This window comes from Lontra canadensis, unplaced genomic scaffold (genome assembly GCF_010015895.1).
Source record: "Lontra canadensis isolate GAN:19392208 unplaced genomic scaffold, GSC_riverotter_1.0 scaffold13, whole genome shotgun sequence".
In the NCBI taxonomy this organism is placed as follows: Eukaryota; Metazoa; Chordata; class Mammalia; order Carnivora; family Mustelidae; genus Lontra; species Lontra canadensis.
In genome coordinates this window covers 27,864,383-27,887,019 of record NW_022631007.1, presented here as the reverse complement: position 1 = coordinate 27,887,019, position 22,637 = coordinate 27,864,383, and the positions used below count along the sequence as shown (strand labels likewise).

The window sequence follows — 22,637 nt, the reverse complement described above, 5'->3', positions numbered from 1 at the left end:
ATCATTGGAAGAAATCAGTACTCTGCTAAGTATGTCCATGGCATGGTATTTTTGAAATGTTTCTTATGTTATCTAATTATTGCTCCAGCCATATAAGCCAATTTTTATCAATATGTAAATTAATTAAAATTAGCATTCTCTTTTGCAGAAATCTAAGTTCATGTTGGGTTCAACAAAAATTTATTGTTCGTTACTTGCATTCGAGAGCTGTCTGTACTTAATATCATGGGGTTGTAGAAATGCCCCCAGGGAATTTATAATCCAGAGGGAAAATCACTGCTGTGATGCAGGACAAAGAAAGACAGCAACTTCTTGTACTTCAGAAGATACAAAATCATGGCTCTAAAATTATTTATTATTTTGTTTTATGTGCAGCCTTTGCCAGAGTTGCCTCGTATTCCAGGACTTGTTCTCTCTGGAAGTACATTTTCAGACTGTCTCATGGTGGTGCAGTTCTTACGAAACTTTGGTAAAGTTTTGGGCTTTGATGTGAATATTGATATTCCAAACCTGAGTGTTCTTCAAGAGGGATTGCTAAATATAGGGGACAGCATGGGTGAAGTACAAGACTTGCTTGTGAGGCTCCTCTCAGCTGCTGTATGTGATCCAGGTCTAATTACAGGATACAAGGTAAAAAATATATCTATAATTTTTTTTAATTTGTACTATCAATGCATTGTTAGCTGGCTTTTAGCATATTAGCAGAAGACTGTATAGACTGATCTAATTTTTTTCTACATGTCTGACCAAGTCAAATGTAGATCAGCTTCAGTTTGTACTTAAATTGGTACAAACCTGAAAAACCTGTTTCATAAAGCCTAAGGAATATAGATCATTCCCAAATTACTATTTTCCTCTAGCTCTCAGCAAAAACCAAATTTAAAGAAATGCCCATATAATATTAGATTATTATTACCCATGTGATATTATGATTATTATTATGATGATTATTAACATAATTCATGAAGCAGTTAGAACTTACATGTGCCTTTTGAAATTATACTGTGTTCTCTCTGAATCACTGTGAATAACTGAGTCTAATCAAAGCATCTACAGACCAGGACATTAAGACTCTTAATGTAGATACCCAATAAGTTCAAATTTATCTTAATTTCAACTAAGCTACACATTTTGGTCAGCTTTGCTGTAGATAATATTGTAGAGTGAGAAGCTTGCAGATGCATCTGTTAATTTCTCTTCCATCTCTCTCTTCATTCACTATAGCAGGCAGTAGCACCCATGACATAGAGAGTCAGACCACAGTAGTAGTGCTCTTGAACCTAGCCCCACCACTACTGATAGAATGTCTAGATAAAGCCTGGAAAAGCTTAGGATAGTCTCTATAGTCAAGGAAGGTGTGATAGAATATTTCTACCCATGAATTACATACTATTCTCCCTGCCTAACTTTTAACCAGGGGCTTGAAGAAGGAATAGAAGGATTACAAGTACTTAAAAACTTGACTATCATCTGTTGCCTATTTTTAACCTCTACTCCATCAAAAATATGAATAAAGTCCTTGCAGTAATATTTGGATTATTTAATACCCATATTTTAAAATCGTATTATTTTTATATCATGAATGGTTATGATCAATACTGATAAAAATGTCAAATTTTTATAGGCCAAAACAGCTCTTGGAGAACATTTGCTGAATGTTGGCGTGAATCGAGACAATGTTTCTGAGATTTTGCAGATTTTTATGGAAGCCCATTGTGGGCAAACTGAACTTACTGAAAGCCTGAAAACCAAAGCTTTTCAGGCTCATACTCCAGCACAGAAAGCTTCAGTCTTGGCTTTCCTGATCAATGAACTGGCATGCAGTAAGAGTGTGGTGAGGTAAGCATATACCCAGACCTTTCTGGTGATTGTTTTCTGTATTGAATTTGTCTAATCACAAAATAATACAAACTCCTAATAGAACATTTTGAAGTAACAGACTACCACAAAAAAAAAAATTAAAATTGTACTTGATGGGCAGCTGGGTGGCTCAGTGGGTTAAGCCTCTGCCTTCAGCTCAGGTCATGATTCCAGGTCCTGGGATCCAGCCCCACATCGGGCTCTATGCTCGGCAGGGAGTCTGCTTCCTCCTCTCTCTCTCTGCCTGCCTCTCTGCCTACTTGTGATCTCTGTCTGTCAAATAAATAAATTTTTAAAAATCTTTAAAAAAAATTGTACTTGAGGGGCGTCTGGGTGGCTCAGTTGGTTGGGCGACTGCCTTTGGCTCGGGTCATGATCCTGGAGTCCTGGGATCGAGTTCCCTGCTCGGCAGGGAGTCTGCTTCTCCCTCTGACCGCTCTCCTCTCATGTTATCTCTCTCTCTCTCTCTCTCTCTCAAATAAATAAATAAATAAAAATATTTAAAACAAAAAAAAATTGTACTTGATTTCACCATTCAGAGGTGACTACTGCTAATAATATTTAAATGTATTTCTTTGCAGTCTGTTGAAACAAAAATTTGGATCATACTGTATACAGTCTTTGTGACTGTTTTATTTATACAATAGAGTACCAAAACTGAAAGAATCCAGGATTTTTCTTTTTTTTGACATCTTTCAATGATAGATGACTACCTGATTTTCCTTAGTAGCCATTCCTAGAATTGGATAATTCTACTTTTTATTATACTATGTGCTAATGTAATATTAATATTTTTAGTTTAATACTTTATTAATTTGTACTTTTTAAAAAAAATTATCCTCATTTAAGAGTCAAAGTAAGTTCTCCACTCTAGTATTTCAAGATTTGATGAATAAATCCATGTCCATCCTGTTCTTGTTATTTGTTATATTACAGATTTAAATATGTTACTTTTAACCCTTTACCTTTGTAGGAAAAGGTTTGATTCAAATATTTTAGACCTATGCATTTCTACCATTAATGTACATTTTAAGTTTTCTATATATCTCTAAGATATGATAATATATTAATATAATTTTCAATTGTTTTTGCTATTCATAAACAGTCATCATTTGTACTTACCAAAACTGCATCAATTTGCTTATTACTAAACTAATGTATTGCATAATGGATTAATTTATGTCTTCCAATTTTTGCATTGACAGTGAAATTGATAAGAACATTGATTATATGTCAAACTTGAGGAGAGATAAATGGGTAGTAGAAGGTAAACTTCGCAAGTAAGTCTTGTTTTATTAAAATCAGTTTACTGTTTTTCCATTGTACAAGTTCCCCTATAAAGCATACAAATTGCAACCTTATTTTGTCTTAGAATTAGAATAGTAAAGCTTAATAAGGATGAGATATGAAATTAATGAAACTCAGGGTCAGAATTTGCAGTGGACAAAAGTTACACTGAGATTTCATTGAGCTCATATTCTTCAAACTTAGAAAACAGACCATTTATCTTCTTTATTTTGAAGAGGTCGAGTAATCACATTTTCTAAGATTGTTGTTGCTATCAGGTTACTTTTGTCATAAACAGAATCTGTTTGGAATTTCCACCTTTTTTTTAATTGCTTTCTAATTAAAGTTTGCTTTTACAGAGGGTCTAACATATCCAAATGTATTCAGCATTAAAACTTGATTAGCTTCCTGCCAGGAAATACAATGCTGAAATTATTCAACTTCTATGTTAAGAGGATAATTTCTTTATGGTAATTTGAACTGAAATTTATTCAGTCTGATAGTATAAGTTCAGAAATTATCACTTGGCCATTGCGAGAGTTAATCTTTCCAGACTTCTAAGTTTTACTTTTTTAAATGTGTTCTAATTCCAAAGAGGTATCCTAAATAATTCTTGAAAGTTAATACCTTCTATAATTTCTGGAAACATGTTTGTTAAACTTCTTAATTCTAATTTTTATTATTATTGATTTATTCCTTATTGACAAAAATACCATAAGATATTTTTGGTTAAAACTCATGTTGTGCTCTTTGAGGTGCCTGGGTGGCTCAATCAGTTAAACATCAGATTCTTGATTTCAGATCAGGTCATGATCTCAGGGTCATGAGATCAAGCCCTGGGTTGGGCTATGCGCTAGATATGGAGCCTGCTTAAGATTCTTTCTCCCTTTCCCTCTGCTTCCCCCCACCCTATGTGCACACTCTCCATCTCTCTCTCTTAAAAAAAAAAAAAATCAAGGGGTGCCTGAGGGGCTCTGTCAGTTAAGCGGCTGCCTTCAGGATCCTGGGATGGAGCCTGCTTCTCCCTCTGCCCCTCCCCCTGCTTGTGCTCTCTCTCTCTTTCTCTCAAATAAATAAATCTTTAAAAAAAAAATGTTACGCTTTAGGGACGCCTGGGTGGCTCAGTTGGTTAAGCAAATGCCTTCGGCTCAGGTCATGATCCCAGCCTCCTGGAATCGAGTCCCACATCGGGCTCCTTGCTCAGCAGGGAGCCTGCTTCTCCCTCTGCCTCTGCCTGCCACTCTATCTGCCTGTGCTCACTCTCTCTGTCAAATAAATAAATAAAATCTTAAAAAAAAAAAGTTATGCTTTCTAAAAAGTACAGAAAGAACACTTTACCATATCATCATTCTTTTCATATTTAAAGGCTCAGAATCATTCATGCTAAGAAAACAGGCAAAAGAGACACTTCAGGTGGCATTGATCTTGGAGAAGAACAGCATCCATTGGGCACACCCACACCAGGACGCAAACGAAGAAGGAAGGGAGGAGACAGTGATTTTGATGACGATGACGATGATGATAGTGATGACCAAGCTGATGAAGATGATGAAGATGAAGAAGATAAAGAAGACAAAAAAGGAAAGAAGACTGATATCTGTGAAGATGAGGTAATCAAATTTAGGTTGATTTTAAACTTAACTAAGACTGCATAACATATTGGAAAATAATAGAGAATTTGGAGTCAAATGAATTTGTGTTTGAACTTCATTTGGACAATTATTTGCTTCAAATTCTTCATCTGAAAACTCAGTGTGATTCACCTCTTAAAGTTTTTTTGTGATAATTAAGTAGATATTGAATATAATGCCTACACATAGAAGGCACTTATACCAAATAAGAGAAATGAAGTTTTTCTTTTTATATAATAACTTGAGCATTCTCCAGTGAACTATGCAGAGTCTTAACTTCAGGTATTCTCTTTATTCTGGTAACATAATGTCTTACATTTGCATGGTCCTTCATGTCCTAAAAGTGTTGTCAGATTTAGTGAGATTGGTAGATTTTCTAAATACCAATTTATTATGTGCCTAGCTTTGGGCACTTTTGAACAAAGATGAGTAAGACACTGTGGAAGTCCCCTCTCAATTTACACTCTCACTGAGGAATATTTGAAATAAGAAAAAGTAATGTGTTAAGTGTTCACTGATTTGGTAGCAGTATTTACAATGTGCTAGTCAAGTACAAAGGAAGGGCATTTGACCTTTTTGAGGAATAAATTCTCACAAAGTCTTTCTGGACTCATTAGCTGAGCTACTAGTTGGACTGCATGTTGACCTGGGGAAGAATCCACAGAAAAGTGTTCCAGGCAGAGAGAACAGCATGAGCAAGGACATAGAAGCCTGAAACCACAATGTGTTTTAAGGGAATTGGTAGGCGCTCCAGTGTTACCGGAGAGCCTCATATCCAACACAGCTGTGTATTAGGATTTTAGACTTTCTTGGTGATAGGAAGCTACTGGAGGATTATAAGTAAGGTAATTACATGGTCAGACTTCAGTTTTAAGTGACTCACTACAGCAATTCTGCAGAAGATAGAAATAGATTTGGGTAGGATAAGATCAGAGGTGGGAAGATCAGTCAGGAGATAGTGCAATATTTAGATGAGTTGTGAGGCATCTGAAACAAGGCTAATGGTAGTTGGGATGAAGGAAGAAAGGATTCAGTAAATAGCGGGAAGGGGGCGCCTGGGTGGCTCAGTGGGTTAAAGCCTCTGCCTTCAGCTCAGGTCATGATCCCAGGTTCCTGGGATTGAGCCCCGAATCTGGCTCTCTGCTCAGCGGGGAGCCTGCTTCCTTCTCTCTCTCTGCCTGCTTCTCTGCCTACTTGTGATTTCTCTGTCAAATAAATAAATAAAATCTTTAAAAATAAATAAATAAATAGCGGGAAGAATGAGTAGTATTTGAAGATGTGCTGTGTAGGTTGATGGATGGGTGGGATTGACTCCCAACTATCTGGCTTGGAAGACTGCATGCTATTGTTGCCATTACTGAGACCGAGAAATCAGGAGGAGCAGATTAAATAGATGGTAGGGTGAGATGGGGGAGAAAACAGATAGTGGAAGGTAGGAAATGACAGCAGCCTTATTTTAGACCTGTTGAGTTTGAAGTACCTATGCAGAAGTTCAGCAGTCAGTTGGATTTAAGAATCTGAAGCCTGAAGAAAAGGTCAGTCTTGAAAATATAGATATAGAGGTTATTAACACATACACAGGGGATTGATTTAGTCTATAAAGTAGTGGACTGAAGTTGGAACCCCAGGGAACACCGATATTTAAGAGCTCACAAGGCTTTTTGCTGAAGAAGAAATAGAAAGGTAGGAGATTTCTGTAGTGGGTCAGGGATCCCCAAGATCACCTCCAGAGTCAGTGACTTAGTAGGAGAACTCAGAGAACTCAGAATCTAGTTATGCTATGTCTATGAATTCTTATAGCAAAAAGAAACAAAGCACAACCCGAAAAGGCTTATGGGCCAAAATGCAGAGGAAACCAGGCTCAACCTTCTAAGGGTCTTTTCCTAGGGAGTGACACAGGATGAGCTTATTTCTTCCAGCAGTAAGTTGTGACGTATGTGACATGTTGTGTACTAGGAGAGCCCATTAGAGACTTGGTGCCCAGAGTTTTTACTAGGGGAATGGTCACATGGGCACCCCTTGCATAGCATGGGCCAAAATTCCAGACTCCCAGAAGATAAGTATGAATGAACCACATTGATAGCACAATTTAGTGAGCCAGTCTTATCATAGTGAAGGAAATCCTTTAAAATCTAAGTTCCCAGACACCAAGGGCCAATCTTAAGAGCAAGGCTTTCAAAGGTTAGCAGTCAGGCCCACAATGCTAACTCTTTTCTACTTGTGTAGTAATAAAAATCAACAAAACACAAACATTTCAAAAAGGAGACAATGATAGTATCAAGGCAGCAGGAATCTCATGTGATGAGGACTGGAAGTGTTCACTGAATTTGGCAATGTGGACTCATTGGTAACCAGTGCCAGCAGTTTCGTTAGAGGGGCAGGATTGGAAGGCAGGCTATGAATGAGAAAAATAAGAAGTGAGAAAGTGAAAATGACTGCTTTAAGCATAGTGCCTCAGAAGAAAGGGTTGTTAGTTCCTAGAAGAAGACGAAGACCAAGGATTTCTCAGCTGTGAAAGACATGAGGTGATTTTTGGTTGAAGGGAGTCAAAAAAATAAGAGAGGGGGGGTTGAAGATTAAAGAGATGAAGAGAATAATTAATGGTATAAGGTCCCTAAAGATTTTGGAGGGTATTCAATCAAGGTAGAGGGGCTAGCTTTGAAGAGTAGGCTACAGGGAAGAAGACAAGGTCATAGAGGAGTGTGTGTGTGTGTGTGTGTGTCTGTGTGTGTATTTAATGGAAGCTACCATAAGCCACAGAAATAGACATGTTTAAAAGGGAAATAAAGGTCAAAGTTCACTTTTTACCAGAAAAGAATGCTAAAGATACTGATAAGCCTGAAGAATGATACTCAAAAGACAATATACTGTCAATCATTCCTCTGTCCTCAATTCCGGAAGTATTTAGCTAAGGAAGTTGAGAGATAATTCTCTCCTTTTTTTTTTTTTAATGTTTTTTAAAGATTGTATTTATTCACTCGTCATAGGGAGAGAGCGCTCGGGCACAAGCAGGGGGAGTGGCAGGCAGAGGGAGAAGCAGGTTCCCTGCTGAGCAAGGAACCTGATAGGAGACTTGACCCCAGGACCACAGGATCATGACCTGAGCCAAAGGCAGACGACCAACCAACTAAACCACCTAGGCATCCCTCAAGAAAGAATTCTTTTCCTTTACTACATCAACTAAGTACTGCTGGAATAATAAGTAAAGAAGACTTAGAAGGATGAATTCATTGATAGAGTGTATGAAAATAATACCTAATCAAAACCAGTGATGAATTACTGAATCAAAATTTTGACTGAATCTGGATAATGTGGAGAAACTTACAAGGTCATGGTCATACAGTTCTCTTGAGTAAAAATAGCATAAATGCAAAATGTTTTCATAAACTCTTTCCCATATTACATTTTAAACCAAAATGATAAAAATCTCTAGAATGAGCTTTACTTCTTTTGAGTATCAATCTGAAAAGGAGACTACATTGAGATTCCTTGCAGAAATTAATTATTTCATAATGTACTTTTGAAACCACTTGATCATGTATTTTCATGCTGCGATAAATAATGTGAAGGCTATATAATTTGGATATCAGAATTATAATTACTCAAACAAAAGATACCATTTATAACTGGTCTGCTTCATTTAGCAAGTGGAGCTGTCTCTGTAGCAGGAATTAAACCTTTCTGACCATATTAATCACCTTTTCATAGAATTAGGATCACTCTTCAGCACTTAATATTATAAATTATTTTGAAGTATTAACTCATAAATTTTAAAACTCTCTATTGGGATTTTAATGTATTCTACTGGGTTGTTATCCTACTAAATTAGAGTTTATTTACAGAAATTATTTGTTTTGCCTGGCTGCTTTTTTCACATGGAAAATTAACAAGCCATACATTTTTTTTTTTCTTTAAGGGAGATTAAAAATCATTATTAATTATTTAAAAATCATTATGTTTCTTAGACCAGATGTATTATTTAAAGTGGTGCTCTATTTTTTTGAGTGTTGAACTATAGAGTTAATTAGATTGTAGGGTTTCATTGATCAAAATTCTGGCAAATGTATATAGCTTGTTATTAATATGAGAAAACAGTTTAAAAGCTTTTAAAAATAATAAATATTTTAGGACCTGAGAAGGCAATTTAGTATTTCCTTTAAATGATTTGAGAGCTATTCTTCATAATGAAGAACTGGCAGCCACTTCTTAATTTCCTGTTAAATAAAATTTTAACTATTTAATGAATCTAACTGGTAAGATAGGCACATTATTCCTCTAAAAATAGATTTGGCCTCTCAATAGTTATACTTCTCAAAGGATTAATTGAAGAGACCCACATGATCTCTTTCAGTTAGAAAATACTGCCCTTGACTAAGTCATGGATAGCCCTTTGTCTCAAACATGATCCCATCTTCTCACTTTTCATTCCTTTAACACATGGAGTCTCTCTAATGCTTAGATCTGTGTTGAAACTTTTGTGAGCCTTAACTTCACAACTAGGCATGTAAAGTTATGTGGGCAATTAAATTCCAGCATATACAGACATATAATGGCCCTCCCTATGGGATATAAACCATGGAGAACCATGGCAGGGATTCTGTGTTCTTAATTTTGTTGTTGCCTTTCACTCTGGTCTTTCAGGTTCCTTCATATCTCTTAAAATTATAGGGACTATTAGCCAAAGCTCCTTTAAATAGAACTTTAGTTGACATTTTACTTCTTTTCCATCATAGGAAGAGTCTTAGAAAGGGCAGTTAGTTAATTTGGCTGATACACAGCTACTTCCATGTCTTGTTTCAAATATTTGTTGATTGAATTTTATTTTTACATAGCAAATTATCAAACATTTATCCTTTGGTCGGAAGATCTGTTCAGAATCCTGTAGATATGAATTATCTATTTGAGAGTCAAAATTTAAAGATTTTAGGATTTTTTTTAATCCAAATAGATATCATATTACTATTAGCACAAAAAGTATGCCCAAAATGCTTTTGTAATTTGGTTCGCTAAATTTGGATAAGGAGTGGATAACGATAGATAACGGTAAAACTGTTGAGATTTTCTTTTCACTTCCTTTTATTAGGGCAATAATGATACCGGTGTAGAAATAACTGTTCATGAGTGGTTAATGGCAACATGGCTTTGTAAAAATGCTTATAGAAAGTGAACATCAAGGGCACCTTGGTGGCTCAGTGGATTAAAGCCTCTGCCTTTAGCTCAGGTCATGATCCCAGAGTCCTGGGATCCAGCTCTGCATCGGGCTCTCTGCTCAGCGGGGAGTCTGCTTCCTCTTCTCTCTCTGCCTGCCTCTCTGTCTGCTTGTGATCTCTGTCTGTCAAATAAATAAATAAAATCTTTTTTAAAAAAATGAACATCAAAAATAAATTTCTGGGTTTTTTTATCCTAAGTGTACCTACATCTTCTTATTAAAGTATAATTTTCAGAAAGAAGGAAAGTAATCTTACATATATATATATTATATATATATACACCATATATATATGGTAATATATATATCATTTATATATATACCATATATATATACCATATATATGGTAATATATATATCATTTATATATATATATCATTTATATATATACCATATATATATTACCATATATATATGGTAATATATATATCATTTATATATATATATAAAATACCAGGAACTATGCTAGTTGCTTTCAGATCTGTTCTTACTTAGTTCTCACAAAAATCCTATGTTACAGATAATATTATGACCAATTTACAGATAACAAAACAGTCTTAGAAGAGTTAAGTAATTTGCCTATATGAAAGTAGTGTAGCTGACATTCAAAGAAGCATATATACCTTCTATTACCTCATGATTTCCTTCTCAAACATAAAATTTGGGGCTAGTTTTCCTATATTTATTTTCTAGAATGAAAAAATTCATACAGCCACATATGTACTTTCCATTTATGAAATTAATACTGTATATAGTAGAGATTATTTTTTTCTTCTAAAAGCTCGGTGTTCAAAATGTAACTTAACCTTCTTTGCTCTAAAAATGACTCTTTTGAATTAAGGTACCAGTATTTTAGCAGTTCCCAGATTTAAAGCTTTAACATCATAATTTGCTCTTTCCTTCCTCTCCCTCACCCTTCCCTGCCTCAGATCCTGGACTTGTCAGGACTTAGCAGTTCTAATTATGTATTATCTCTTACATCCATTTGCTTTTCTCATTTCTATTTCTTTAACACCAGTGACGCCCACATTCTCCTTCCCTCTTGAATCACTGCAGGAATCTACTAACAAGATTTGCCAGTTCTAGTCCTTTCCCTGCTCCAGGCCATCTTACAACTGTTATCAGATTTATCTTTGTAAAGCATAGTTCTGATGTTTAATCTCCCTCAAAGGATATCATTGTCCATTGCCAAGCATTCACAGCTCTCAACAATTTAGCGCTCAACTCATCCATGCCTCACCTCCCGCATTATCCTTAATGTACCTTTCAGGTCATGATATGTCAAACTCTTCCTGGAATGCCCTGCCTTCTTTTCTCTCATTGATCAATTCCTAACCATTCTTCAACAGCTGAGTAAAACACAACTTCTTAAAACAGAAACAACAATAGCAACAGTAAAAACACAACTACTTCCATGTAGCATTTCTTAGGATAGATTCCCACTAGGATGAATCTCACCTTCCCCTGAACTCCATGACTCTTGATCTCTACTTATCTTGAGATCCTTATAGCTTCCTACTATTTGATATTTTTTGTTTTTTAGTGTTAATATTTTCTCTGCCTACCATATTATTTAAAAAGAGTAACAACTGAGTCTTACTTATTTCCATAGCGCCTATCCTAGTATTTTGTGTACTATTTCCATAGTGCCTATCCTGGTACTTTGCGTAAAGGAGACTTTCATTAAATATTTGCTGATTGATTAAAGAGATAAATCTTAAAAACAGGTAAATGATACTGTATTTTGTTATGTGTAGGATGAAGGTGACCAAGCAGCAAGTGTTGAAGAGCTAGAAAAACAGATTGAAAAACTGAGTAAAGTAAGCACTTTTCAGATTACAGTTAACATCTTTTTTTCAGTATTTTAAAGATCCATCTTATATGGGATTAGTTCTTCTGGCTGCTAAATAAAAACAAGCTTTCTTATAAGTAATTAAAATGAGGAGCTCTAGAAACAGTCTCACAATTAAACTTTAAAAGTTTAATGCCAACCAGTGTTAAAAGCCTAAACTTAATCAGGGCCTTATTCTGCAGCTCTTCATTTAAATACAAAATATAAGTATATACATGGTTTTATTTCTTGTAGGTAATTACTTTTAAAGTTTGATCAAATATCATGGTAATAGTTTCAGCATCTTATGTTTCATTTTACATTACTATATTTGTATATTTTATTTGCATTGGATTTATAAACTATATATTTGTGTACTTCTCATTTAAAATAGTCAATTAAAAATTGAATTTCAATAACATTATTGAAGTTTTAAATGAACTTTTATAAAAAGGATGAATTTTTGGAAGTATAATGAGATTAATATTATGAGATACCTATATATTATATCAATGTTAGATTCATCTCAAATTTATCCCAAAACTTAGTTGTATGTTACATAGGTTTACAGTATGAGTATAAAAATAAGCAAATACAGATATGGTCAATTACATATGTGAGAATTATTTGTCATACACTGTATAACCAATAGGATTGAGCCAGTTCTGGCCAGCAAAATACTTGATCACATTTTTTATTATCAAGCATAAGACAAGCTTTACTATAAGATAACTGATAAAATAAAGCATGTTTAATCCATGGTAACAAAAATATTCCTGTTACTTTCAAAATAATTTCTAACTTTGTAAATGTTACTGAAATTGAAGTCAGGCATGTAATATTAACTCTTTTGCTGTCTGTTCCCAGAAGTGGCATTTAGCTGCTTATTAAAGGCATAATAAGTGTAAAGTCACTTATATATTAATTCGTAAACCAATTGACATCCATAGCTTAATTATATGCATCATTTTTTAACAGCAACAGAGTCAGTACAGAAGGAAGCTCTTTGACGCTTCTCACTCTTTACGTTCGATGATGTTTGGCCAGGATCGTTACAGACGCCGGTACTGGATTCTTCCCCAGTGTGGGGGAATTTTTGTAGAAGGCATGGAGAGTGGTGAAGGTAGGAACTGTTAATCTGTTAAAAATAATATGAAAAACCATATTTTTAAAAACTCTGTTACTTCTTCAATATATTTTGTGCTTCCAGAATCAAATTTGGTTTACGGGTAAACATTGTAAAACCTTGATTCCCATTCCTTTTGAAATCATAATGCCTCTTTCACTGATAAATATTCCTTCCATGATTTCTCTTCTGCCACTCTTTCTGACATCAAACATAGACTATTCCTTTCTTATTTAGTGGACAAGGATCTCCATCTGTATTATCCTTTATAGCCGCTTCTCTATTTTTTTCTCCCATTGTCAGATTTTTTAACATGTGGTTTATTCTTCAACCTTTGCAACAAGCATCCATCCTGACAATATCCCTGAACATAACTTGCTTAAACTAAGATCCTTATCATAATCCTCATTCATCTTGAAATCTTGTTCATGTTTGATATTTATGATCACCTCCTTCTCCATTAAACTTTTTTCTTTGAGTTTTGGGTTACCACAGAATCCTTGATGTTTTACCTTTAGACTGTTCTCTTGCTGCCTCCACTTGTGTTGCATTAACTTAACTCAGTACACAGTGTTTTTATGTGCTAGATAAGCCATCTGGAATTGAACTTTTTAGAACCATGTGTTTGGGTGTTTCCAAATGTGAAAATTCTGGTGGGACTGAGAGTATTAGTCAGTGCTCCCAAGTCCAGGCAAGTAGCTGTGGCTCCACGGTGATGTATATAGGCAGAAACTTCTCCCAACACACTTTCTTTGAATACATACTTTATGCCAGGGATTTTTAGGCACTGCAGGAGGTTCAAAGATCTATAAAATAAAATCCATGTCTTATAGTAGTTTAACAGTCCAGTGGAAAGAGGGGATTAAATAATCACATAGATATCCAGACCCAAATTTCTATGAGGTAGATGTTTTTAGCAATGGAACCAGCCCTTTTTAAAACAAAAATCTTTTGCTGGCGCAGGGGTGTGGGGGGGCAGTTCATAATGCACGTAAAGTACTTAGAGTAGTGGCTGGCATGTAAGCATTGTTGGCATATAGTAAACAGTGTTTTTTACACCATAATATATTTCCTATGGCTTCAAATTATATGAAGTAAGAGTACGAAGTCATTACTGGAATGATACATGAAATTCATGCTGTGCCTTTCCAGTGCAGAAGCTGTTGATGGGAGTCAGGGAGGGTACATGGAAGCTTCAGCTGCCTTTTATTTCTTTTTAAAAATTGATGTGGGTGGGCCAGCCTGTTGATTTTACAAAAGACTGTGGTGGGTTCCTTTTTTTACCATTTGCATAAAATATTTTAAAAATAAAAATATTTAAAGCATGGAATAAACACTAATCAGTAAGTGGGACTCCATGAGTCTACAAAATTTTTGCACAACAAAGGAAACCATCAGCAAAATGAAAAGGCAATCTACTGAGTGAGTGAAAATATTTCAAATCTTATATCTAATTAAGGGACTAATAGCCAAAATATATAAAGAACTCATGTGACTCAAAGCAGAAAAACAATCTGATTAAAAAATGGGCAGATCTGAATGGACATTTTTCCAAAGCAAACATACGCATGGCCAACTGAACAATAGGCATATGGAAAGTTGCTCAATATCACAAACCATCAGGGAAATGCAAATCAAAATCACAATGAGCTCTGACTTCACACCTGTTAGAATGGCTAGAATCAAGAAGACAAGAAGTTATAATAAGTGTTGGTGACAATGAGAAGAAAAGGGAACTCTTGGTGGAGATGTAAACTGATGGGTGGAGATGTAAATCAGTGAAGCCTATGGAGAAGATTATAAGTGTTCCTCAAAAAATTAAAAATGGAACTACCATATAATCCAGCAATTCTACTTCTGGATATTTATCCAAAGAAAAATGCACCCCCATGTTCACTGAAGCATTATTCACAAATTATTCCATATTATTCACATATTATTCCAGGTTATGGAAACAACCTATGTGTCCATCAGTGAATGAAGGTATAAAGACAAACAATGTGGTCTACACACACACACACCCACACATCATATGGAATGTTACTTAGCCATAAAAAAGAATGAAATCTTGCTATTTACCACAATGTGGATGGACCTCAAGGACATTATGCTAAGTGAAGTCAGAGAAAACAAATACCATACGATCTCTCTTATATGCATAATCTAAAAAAATAATAAAAGAAAAAGAAAAGAAAACCAAGCTCATAGATAAAAAGAACAGATTGGTTATTGCCAGAGGTTGGAAGGAGGAGGGTGGTAGAAGAAATGGGTTAAATGGGTTAACTGTTTCTTTAGTTTTGTTTAAATAAATTGTTTAAAATTTTAAAAATCTTATGCAGAACCCTAATACCTAACAAAAACAGAATTGTTCTGGGTTATGTATTTAGGAAACTCCTAGCTTTTCCAGATAGACCTATATCCCAGTATACTTGCTTTCTAATCCAGGGGTCGTCCCAAAGAAAAGTTAGGATTTTGCAAGTCTAAGAAAAGTTAGAATTTTGCAAGTCAGGGCACCTGGGTAGCTTAGTAGCTAAGTGGCTGCCTTTGGCTCAGGTCATGATCTCAGACTCCCAGGATCAAATCTTGCTCTAGGCTCCCTCCTCAGCGGGGAGACTGTTCCTCCCTCTGCCTCTCACCCCACTCCTGTGTCCTCTCTGTCTCTCTCAAATAAAAATAAAATCTTAAAAAAAAAAACAAAAACACAAAACTTTGCAAATCAGAATGAGGTCAGAAACAATGAAAGGTATAAACACAAAATGCCTAAAATGCTCAAAACAGGGAAATGTTATATAGCCTATTTTTAATATTTTATTATAATTTTTGGCATACATGGCCAGCTCTATCAGTAGACTATGAGCTCTTGAAGGCAGAGACAAAAATAATCTGGGAGTTAAGTACACCTTGGATTGGTGAAAAAAGGGGTGGAAAAATCAGTGTGGGATTATTCTAGTAGTCTAGATAAAAAGTAGGGAGACTGTAAGCTCAAATACAACCAAGGAACATGGGAAGACCATGGTATCTTAAAGGCAGAATTCCTATGAGAAATTACTGTATATGATATAAGTGGAATCAAAGATAAATTTGATGAATCAATCCTCAGTAGAAAAATTGTATATTTTTAAAACCGAATCAGAGAAGCCAAGAGGAGGAGTTTGTTTTGAATGTAATTAAATGAAAGTTTTAGTAGAGAAATCTATTTTTTTATTTAAGTATAATAACAGTGTTATATTAGTTTCAGGTATACAATATAAGTTTCAACAATTCTATACATTACTCAGTGCTCATCAAGATAAGTGTACTCTTTTTTCTTTTTTTAAAGATTCTATTTATTTGAGAGAGAGAGAACAGGTGTAGGGGGAGGGGCAGACAGAGAAGCAGACTCCCTGCTGAGCACGGGGCTCAACCTGGTGCTCAGTCCCCACTCTAAGAGCATGACCTGAGTTGAAGTCAGGGGCTTAACTGACTGAACCACCCAGATTCCCCAGTATAAGTGTACTCTTAACCCCCTTTATTTCATTCACCCCCCCAACCCACCTCCACTCTTGCAACAGCAGTTTATTCTCTGTATTTAAGAGTCTGGGGGGTTTTTTTTGTTTCATTTTTTACTTGTTCATTTGTTTTAATCTTAAATTCCACATATGAGCATCAAATCCTATGGTATTTGTCTTTTTTTTTGAGTGACTTATTTCACCTAGCATTATACCTTTGAGGCCTATCCATGTTGTTCCAAATGGCAAGATTTTATTCTTTTTTATAGCTGAGTAATATTTCTCTGTGTGTGTGTGTGTCTGTGTGTGTGTGTGTATGCCACATCTTCTTACTCACTCATCTATCGATGGACACTTGGGTTGCTTCTATATCTTGGCTATTAAAAATAATGCTACATGCAAAAGAATGAAACTGGATCATTTTCTTACACCATACATACATGAAAATAAATTAAAAATGGATTAAGGACCTAAGTATAAGACAGGAAACCATTTAAGTCCTAAAAGAGAATATAGGTAGTAACCTCTCTGACACAACCATAGCAGCTTCTTACTACACATGTCTCCTGAGGCAAGGGAAATAAAAGCAAAAATAAACTATCAGGACTTTATCAAAATAAAAAATTTTTGCACAGTGAAGGGAACAACCAATAAAACTAAAAGGCAACCTATGGAATTGGAGAAGATACTTAGAAATGACATACCTGACAAAGGATTAGTATCCAAAATATATAAAGAACTTCTAATACTCAGGTACTAAAAAATCACAATCCAATTTCTAAAAAATGGACAGAAGACATGAACAGACATTCTCCCAAAAAGACCTACAGATGGTAAATAGAGACGCATACAAAGATTCACAAATCACTCATCATCAGAGAAATACAAATCAAAACTACAATGAGATATCACCTCATACCTGTCAGAATGGGTAAAATTAACAACACAAGAAACAACAAATGTTGGTGAGGATATGGAGAAAGAGGAACCCTCATGTAATGTTGGTGGGGATGTAAACTGGTACAGCCACTGTGGAAAACAGTATGGAACCTCCTCAAAAATTTAAAAGTAGAACTACCCTACAGTCTAACAATTGCGTTACTAGGTATTTACACAGAGAATATAAAAGTACAGATTTGAAGGGTACATGTACCCTAGTGTTTATAGCAGGATTATTTATGATAGCTGATTATGGAAAGAGCCAAAATGTCCATAGACTGATGAATGGATAAAGAAGCCGTGGCATATGTGCACACACACACACACACACACACACACACAGTGGAATATATAACTCAGCCTTAAAAAGAATGAAATCTTGCCATTTGCAATGACCTGGATGGAGCTAGAGATATTATGCTAAGCAAAATAAGCCAGTCAGAGAAAGACAAATACCATATGATTTCACTCATATGTGGAATTTAAGAAACAAAACAGATGAACATAGGGGAAAAAGAGAGAGAGGTAAACCAAGAAACAGACTCTTGACTAAAGAGAACACACTGATGGTTCCCAGAGGAGAGGTGTGGGGGGTGGATGGGTAAAACAGGTGATGAGTATTAAGGAGGGCACTTGTGATGAGCACTGGGTGTTGTATATAAGTTTTAAATCACTAAATTGTACAACTGAAACTGATATCACACTGTATGTTAACTAACTAGAATTTTTAAAAAATAATGCTGCAATAAATGTTAAGTGTATATATCTTTAGAGATCTAATTTAAAATTATAAAATTACAAAAAAGTTGTAAAATTATGAGTCACTTGGTAGATGCCAAGGCTTGGTGAAGCTTAAGAGAAGTAAAGAAGTACCCAGGCACGTGGCTTTGCCTATCTATAATAAGAATCATCTGTGAAGCTTAAAAAAACAAAAACAAAAAAACGAGCCCCACTGAAGACCAGTTACATATTCTTCAATTTGATTAAGGGGCACATCAATCTCAATCATTTGGTCATGTAAACTTGAAGTTATCTAGGGCATCAACTTTTCCTTCAAAATGTCTGAAGTTAATCTCTTTTCAACACTGCTGAAATTGGTTCTTTATTAATAGGTATGTGGATTATTACACCTGTCCCCAATTTCTCTATGTTCACTCTCTTCCTTCCATTACATTCTGTCATCATGTCATGCCTCTACTCCAAAACTTTGAATGAGTTCCTATTGCTGATAACATGATGTAATAAGTCTGTATACAACCTAGCATTCAAGCATTCAAGGACTTCTATAAATCTGACTTCAAAATATCTTTATACTGTTCTCCAGTATGAATTAACATAGACAAGTCTACTCACCGTTGCTTAACATATGTGCATTCCTCCTGCTTTGCATACTTTGCATGCTTTGTTTTATCAAATTCTGTTCAATATAATGCTAACCTTTTCTTCGCAATCTAAATTTCACCTTTCTTGATCCAGCTCAAGTTCTAGCCCTTTTATAAATTCTTCTGCAGTTTATGTAAGTGGAACTATTTTTTATTATCTGTGAATGCCTAGAAAACCAAATAATTATACCATTATCTTGGCAATTGATAGATAAACTATTCATATTAAGTTTGATAATTGTCGTATGTACTTTTTGATGCTTCTTAGTGTTAAAGATAGAACTATATACATCACAGGCACTTTAAAAATATTTTAAGAAAGTAAGTAATTGAATGTCTTTATAAGGTTTATAAGAAAAGCTTACAGGAAACTTTTCTTTTTAATTTTAGGCCTCTCAGATTAAATAACGTTTATTGAATTTGTAGTTATTGGACCTCAGTTTCTATTCGGGCCCTTTCACTTAGCCTCTTTGGACCCTGATCTCTCTCTCTACAAAAGAAATTTAATAGGCTCTGTCTAAACTTGTTGTTATCATGTCAAATAATGGATTTAAGAGAACTACAAAGTGATACATAAACATTAATTATACTTTATACTACTATTTGTGGTCATTGCATGGTACAGGGGACAAGTAGGAATAAATTTTCACTTAGGGGTTATTTCCTCATAAAGTTTTTATTAATTCACTGATGAATGTGCATATGCTATATTATTTTAAGTGCTATGAAAGTTATAAAATAAATAACAGATGTAGATCCCTTTCCTTTATCTTCCAGCTCATTAAAATGAAAAACCTTTATGATTTTAATAATCAAGTGTTTAATATACACTTATATTATGCCTTATACTAAGCATTATGGAGATACAAAAGAATAAATTAACCTATCTCTGGCCAGAAAGAGCTCACAGTCTAATTGGAAAGATAGACTATATATACCAGGCAAAGAACAAGAGCATATTAGTGTGCACTATAGGAAAGTAGTGTATCTGAGAGGCAAGGCTGATAAGGATGAGTAAGTGCTAACTGGTAGAAACTACCATAAAATAAGTGGATATTAAAAGTTAATACAGTATTAACAATATGCAATATTCTATTCCTTTCATTTATCACTTAAAAAAAATTATCTAAAAGCACAATCTTGGGGGCGCCTGGGTGGCTCAGTGGGTTAAAGCCTCTGCCTTCGGCTCAGGTCATGATCCCAGGGTACTGGGATCGAGCCCCACATCGGGCTCTCTGCTCCGCGGGGGGCCTGCTTCCTCCTCTCTCTCTGCCTGCCTCTCTTGCCTACTTATGATCTCTCTCTCTGTCAAATGAATAAATAAAATCTTAAAAAAATAAAATAAAAAAATAAAAGCACAATCTGTTCTTAATGAAACTAGACTTAACATTCATCTATTTAAAAGTTTAAATGCACAAGTTTTAAAAAAATAAATGCCCAAGTATTTTTAAAAATCCCTATAATAGCTTTATCCAAAGAGAAGACCAGATCTTGGATTACCTCCAAAGAAAACTATTAACTAAATTCATGTTTTGTAAGATGCAAGATAACTCACACCATAAGTGAAACACATGCTGCTAATAACAACAAAGTTTATCAGTCTGGCAACTCTAGAGTAGAGACATAACAAAGAACATAGGATCTGCTGAGCCCCTATACTGGTTCCACAGCACTGTTGTCCAGACTGCAGACTGGACAAGCAGCAAGAGCTCCCGAGAGAGGTGCCCTCCTTCATACTCTGTATTTTTTTTTAAAAGATTTTATTTATTTATTTATTTGACAGAGAGAAAGAGATCACAGGTAGGCAGAGAGGCAGGCAGAGAGAGGCGGGGAAGCAGGCTCCCCGCTGAGCAGAGAGCCTGATACGGGGCTCCATCCCGGGACCCTGAGATCATGACCTGAGCCTAAGGCAGAGGCTTAACCCACTGAGCCACCCAGGTGCCCCCATACTCTGTATTTTTAGGTTAGTTCAAGAGGAGGTTGAAAACCCTTTGTTTCTCTAAGCAACAACATATATATCAAAGGAACTCTGAGCCTGGGAATACAAAGGGCAGATTCCACATACTGAGAGCCTTGGGAACAGTGCTGACAGCAGCTAAAGACCCTGCTGTCCCTCTGCAGACTAGCTCAGTGGCTAATCTGGCTTGCTGATAGGCCTCAGGGAAGAGGGAAGGAGGAGAGCCCCTGTAACCATTTAGCTATAACTGAGGGTTTATTCCCCTTTAGTCCACCCCCTGACCCTTGGTGTGGCTCACTTGATGGATGCCTTCTGTCATTTATATTTTATTTTATTTTTATTTATTTTTTATTAACATATAATGTATTATTTGCCCCAGGGGCATAGGTCTGTAAATCATCAGTCTTACACAATTCACAGCACTCACCATAGCACATACCCTCTCCAATATCCATCACTCAGCCACCCTAACCCTCCTCCTCCCGCCCCTACCAGAAACCCTCAGTTTGTTTCCTGAGATTAAGAGTCTCTTATGGTTTGTCCCTAGTCCCATCTTGTTTCATTTTTTCCTCCCTTCTCCCCCATGAACCTCCTGCTTTGCCTCTCAAATTCCTCGTGTCAGGGAGATCGTATGATAATTGTCTTTCTCCGACTGACTTATTTCGCTCAGCATAATACCCTCTAGCTCCATCCACATTGTTGCAAATGGCAAGATTTCATTTCTTTTGATGGCTGCATAGTATTCCATTGTAGATATATATACCACATCTTCTTTATCCATGCATCTGTTGATGGACATCTAGGTTCTTTCCATAGTCTCCATATTGTGGACACTGCTGCTATAAACATTCTAACAATTGTATTTTAAATGGTGTCTTCTGAAGGAGGCCTCAGATAAGCCAGAGAAATTCCAAACAAACAATATCCACAACACTAGTAGATTTAGATTTCCCCTAAGCCATATTTCTATAGTATATCCAACAAACAGTCCAAAACTATACATTTATAATACTATTCAGGTCAAGGAATCAATGCTAAAGTGTTCAGTGGTAAGACCCCAAGACTTCTCAATGGCATTGTCCCCCGGGGTAGCTGATTTGGGGTCATACCCTCAGCTTCAGCCTATCAAGGGAAGAGCCCTTGTGCTAAGTAATGAAAGCTTGTTTCCCTGTACAATTTGTTGTACCTGTCGATTTACAGGTACATTCTGATGCTGACACCAGAGATCATAGCTGGGAAAATCTTGAGTGCATTTTAGATTTTGAGTCACTATTTGTACTGCACTCTAAGCAACTAAGCTAACCAGCCAGTTAAAGGCATTATAAAAGATCTCATAGTTATTCATAAAGTGTGCAGACAATGTTATGTCCAGGTAGGAAGCAGGAAGGCCCTGCTGTTCACATAAGAAAACAAGTTCTACTGGATCACAGAGTGTCAGCCAGTCTGGTTCAATGCTGCATTTTGTATCCGTATGGCATTTATACTTCCTGGGGGATAACTGCCAGCCTTCCATTAGTCAGACTCAACTGTAGGTCAAAGGGGAGAAAAGTGCTACCAGGCACCCCTGATGTGGGAAATGGGTCACTGGGAGCTGAGTTGTCAGGATATGAGTGTCCCTCTGCTTCTAAGAAGATAGAGTTTTACACAGTATAATTAGTAAGGACAGAATTATGGATAGCCCAAGTAGATGAGGAGTGTGGAGTAATGAGTATTTCCTGTGGCATTGTCTGTGAGTGGAATGCCCACAAGGTCCTCTATAATTAAGTAGGTTGAGGATGACAAATACAGCATCCTGATAGCTTTGAAATAAGTGTCATTGTGTGGGTTCGCTGTAGAGGACTATTCAGTACAATTTGTTAATATCTGTAAGAAAGGCGACAAGAAAGTTATTCACACTACATCCACCCTCTCACCCTCTGAGGTAGGC

At 35.8% G+C, this 22,637-nt stretch overlaps 1 protein-coding gene across 15 annotated transcripts in view; it reads left to right on the top strand.

The window, feature by feature from the left end:
* BAZ2B (bromodomain adjacent to zinc finger domain 2B) overlaps positions 1-22,637 on the top strand; it is a 303,077-nt gene that overhangs the window by 248,995 nt on the left and 31,445 nt on the right. For all 15 annotated transcript variants that reach the window (XM_032857888.1, XM_032857896.1, XM_032857895.1 and 12 more), the window contains 6 exons: positions 376-630; positions 1,625-1,839; positions 3,066-3,140; positions 4,514-4,757; positions 11,745-11,807; positions 12,797-12,941. In XM_032857888.1, coding sequence (XP_032713779.1) covers positions 376-630; positions 1,625-1,839; positions 3,066-3,140; positions 4,514-4,757; positions 11,745-11,807; positions 12,797-12,941 — 997 coding nt within the window. The remainder of the gene's footprint in view (positions 1-375; positions 631-1,624; positions 1,840-3,065; positions 3,141-4,513; positions 4,758-11,744; positions 11,808-12,796; positions 12,942-22,637) is intronic.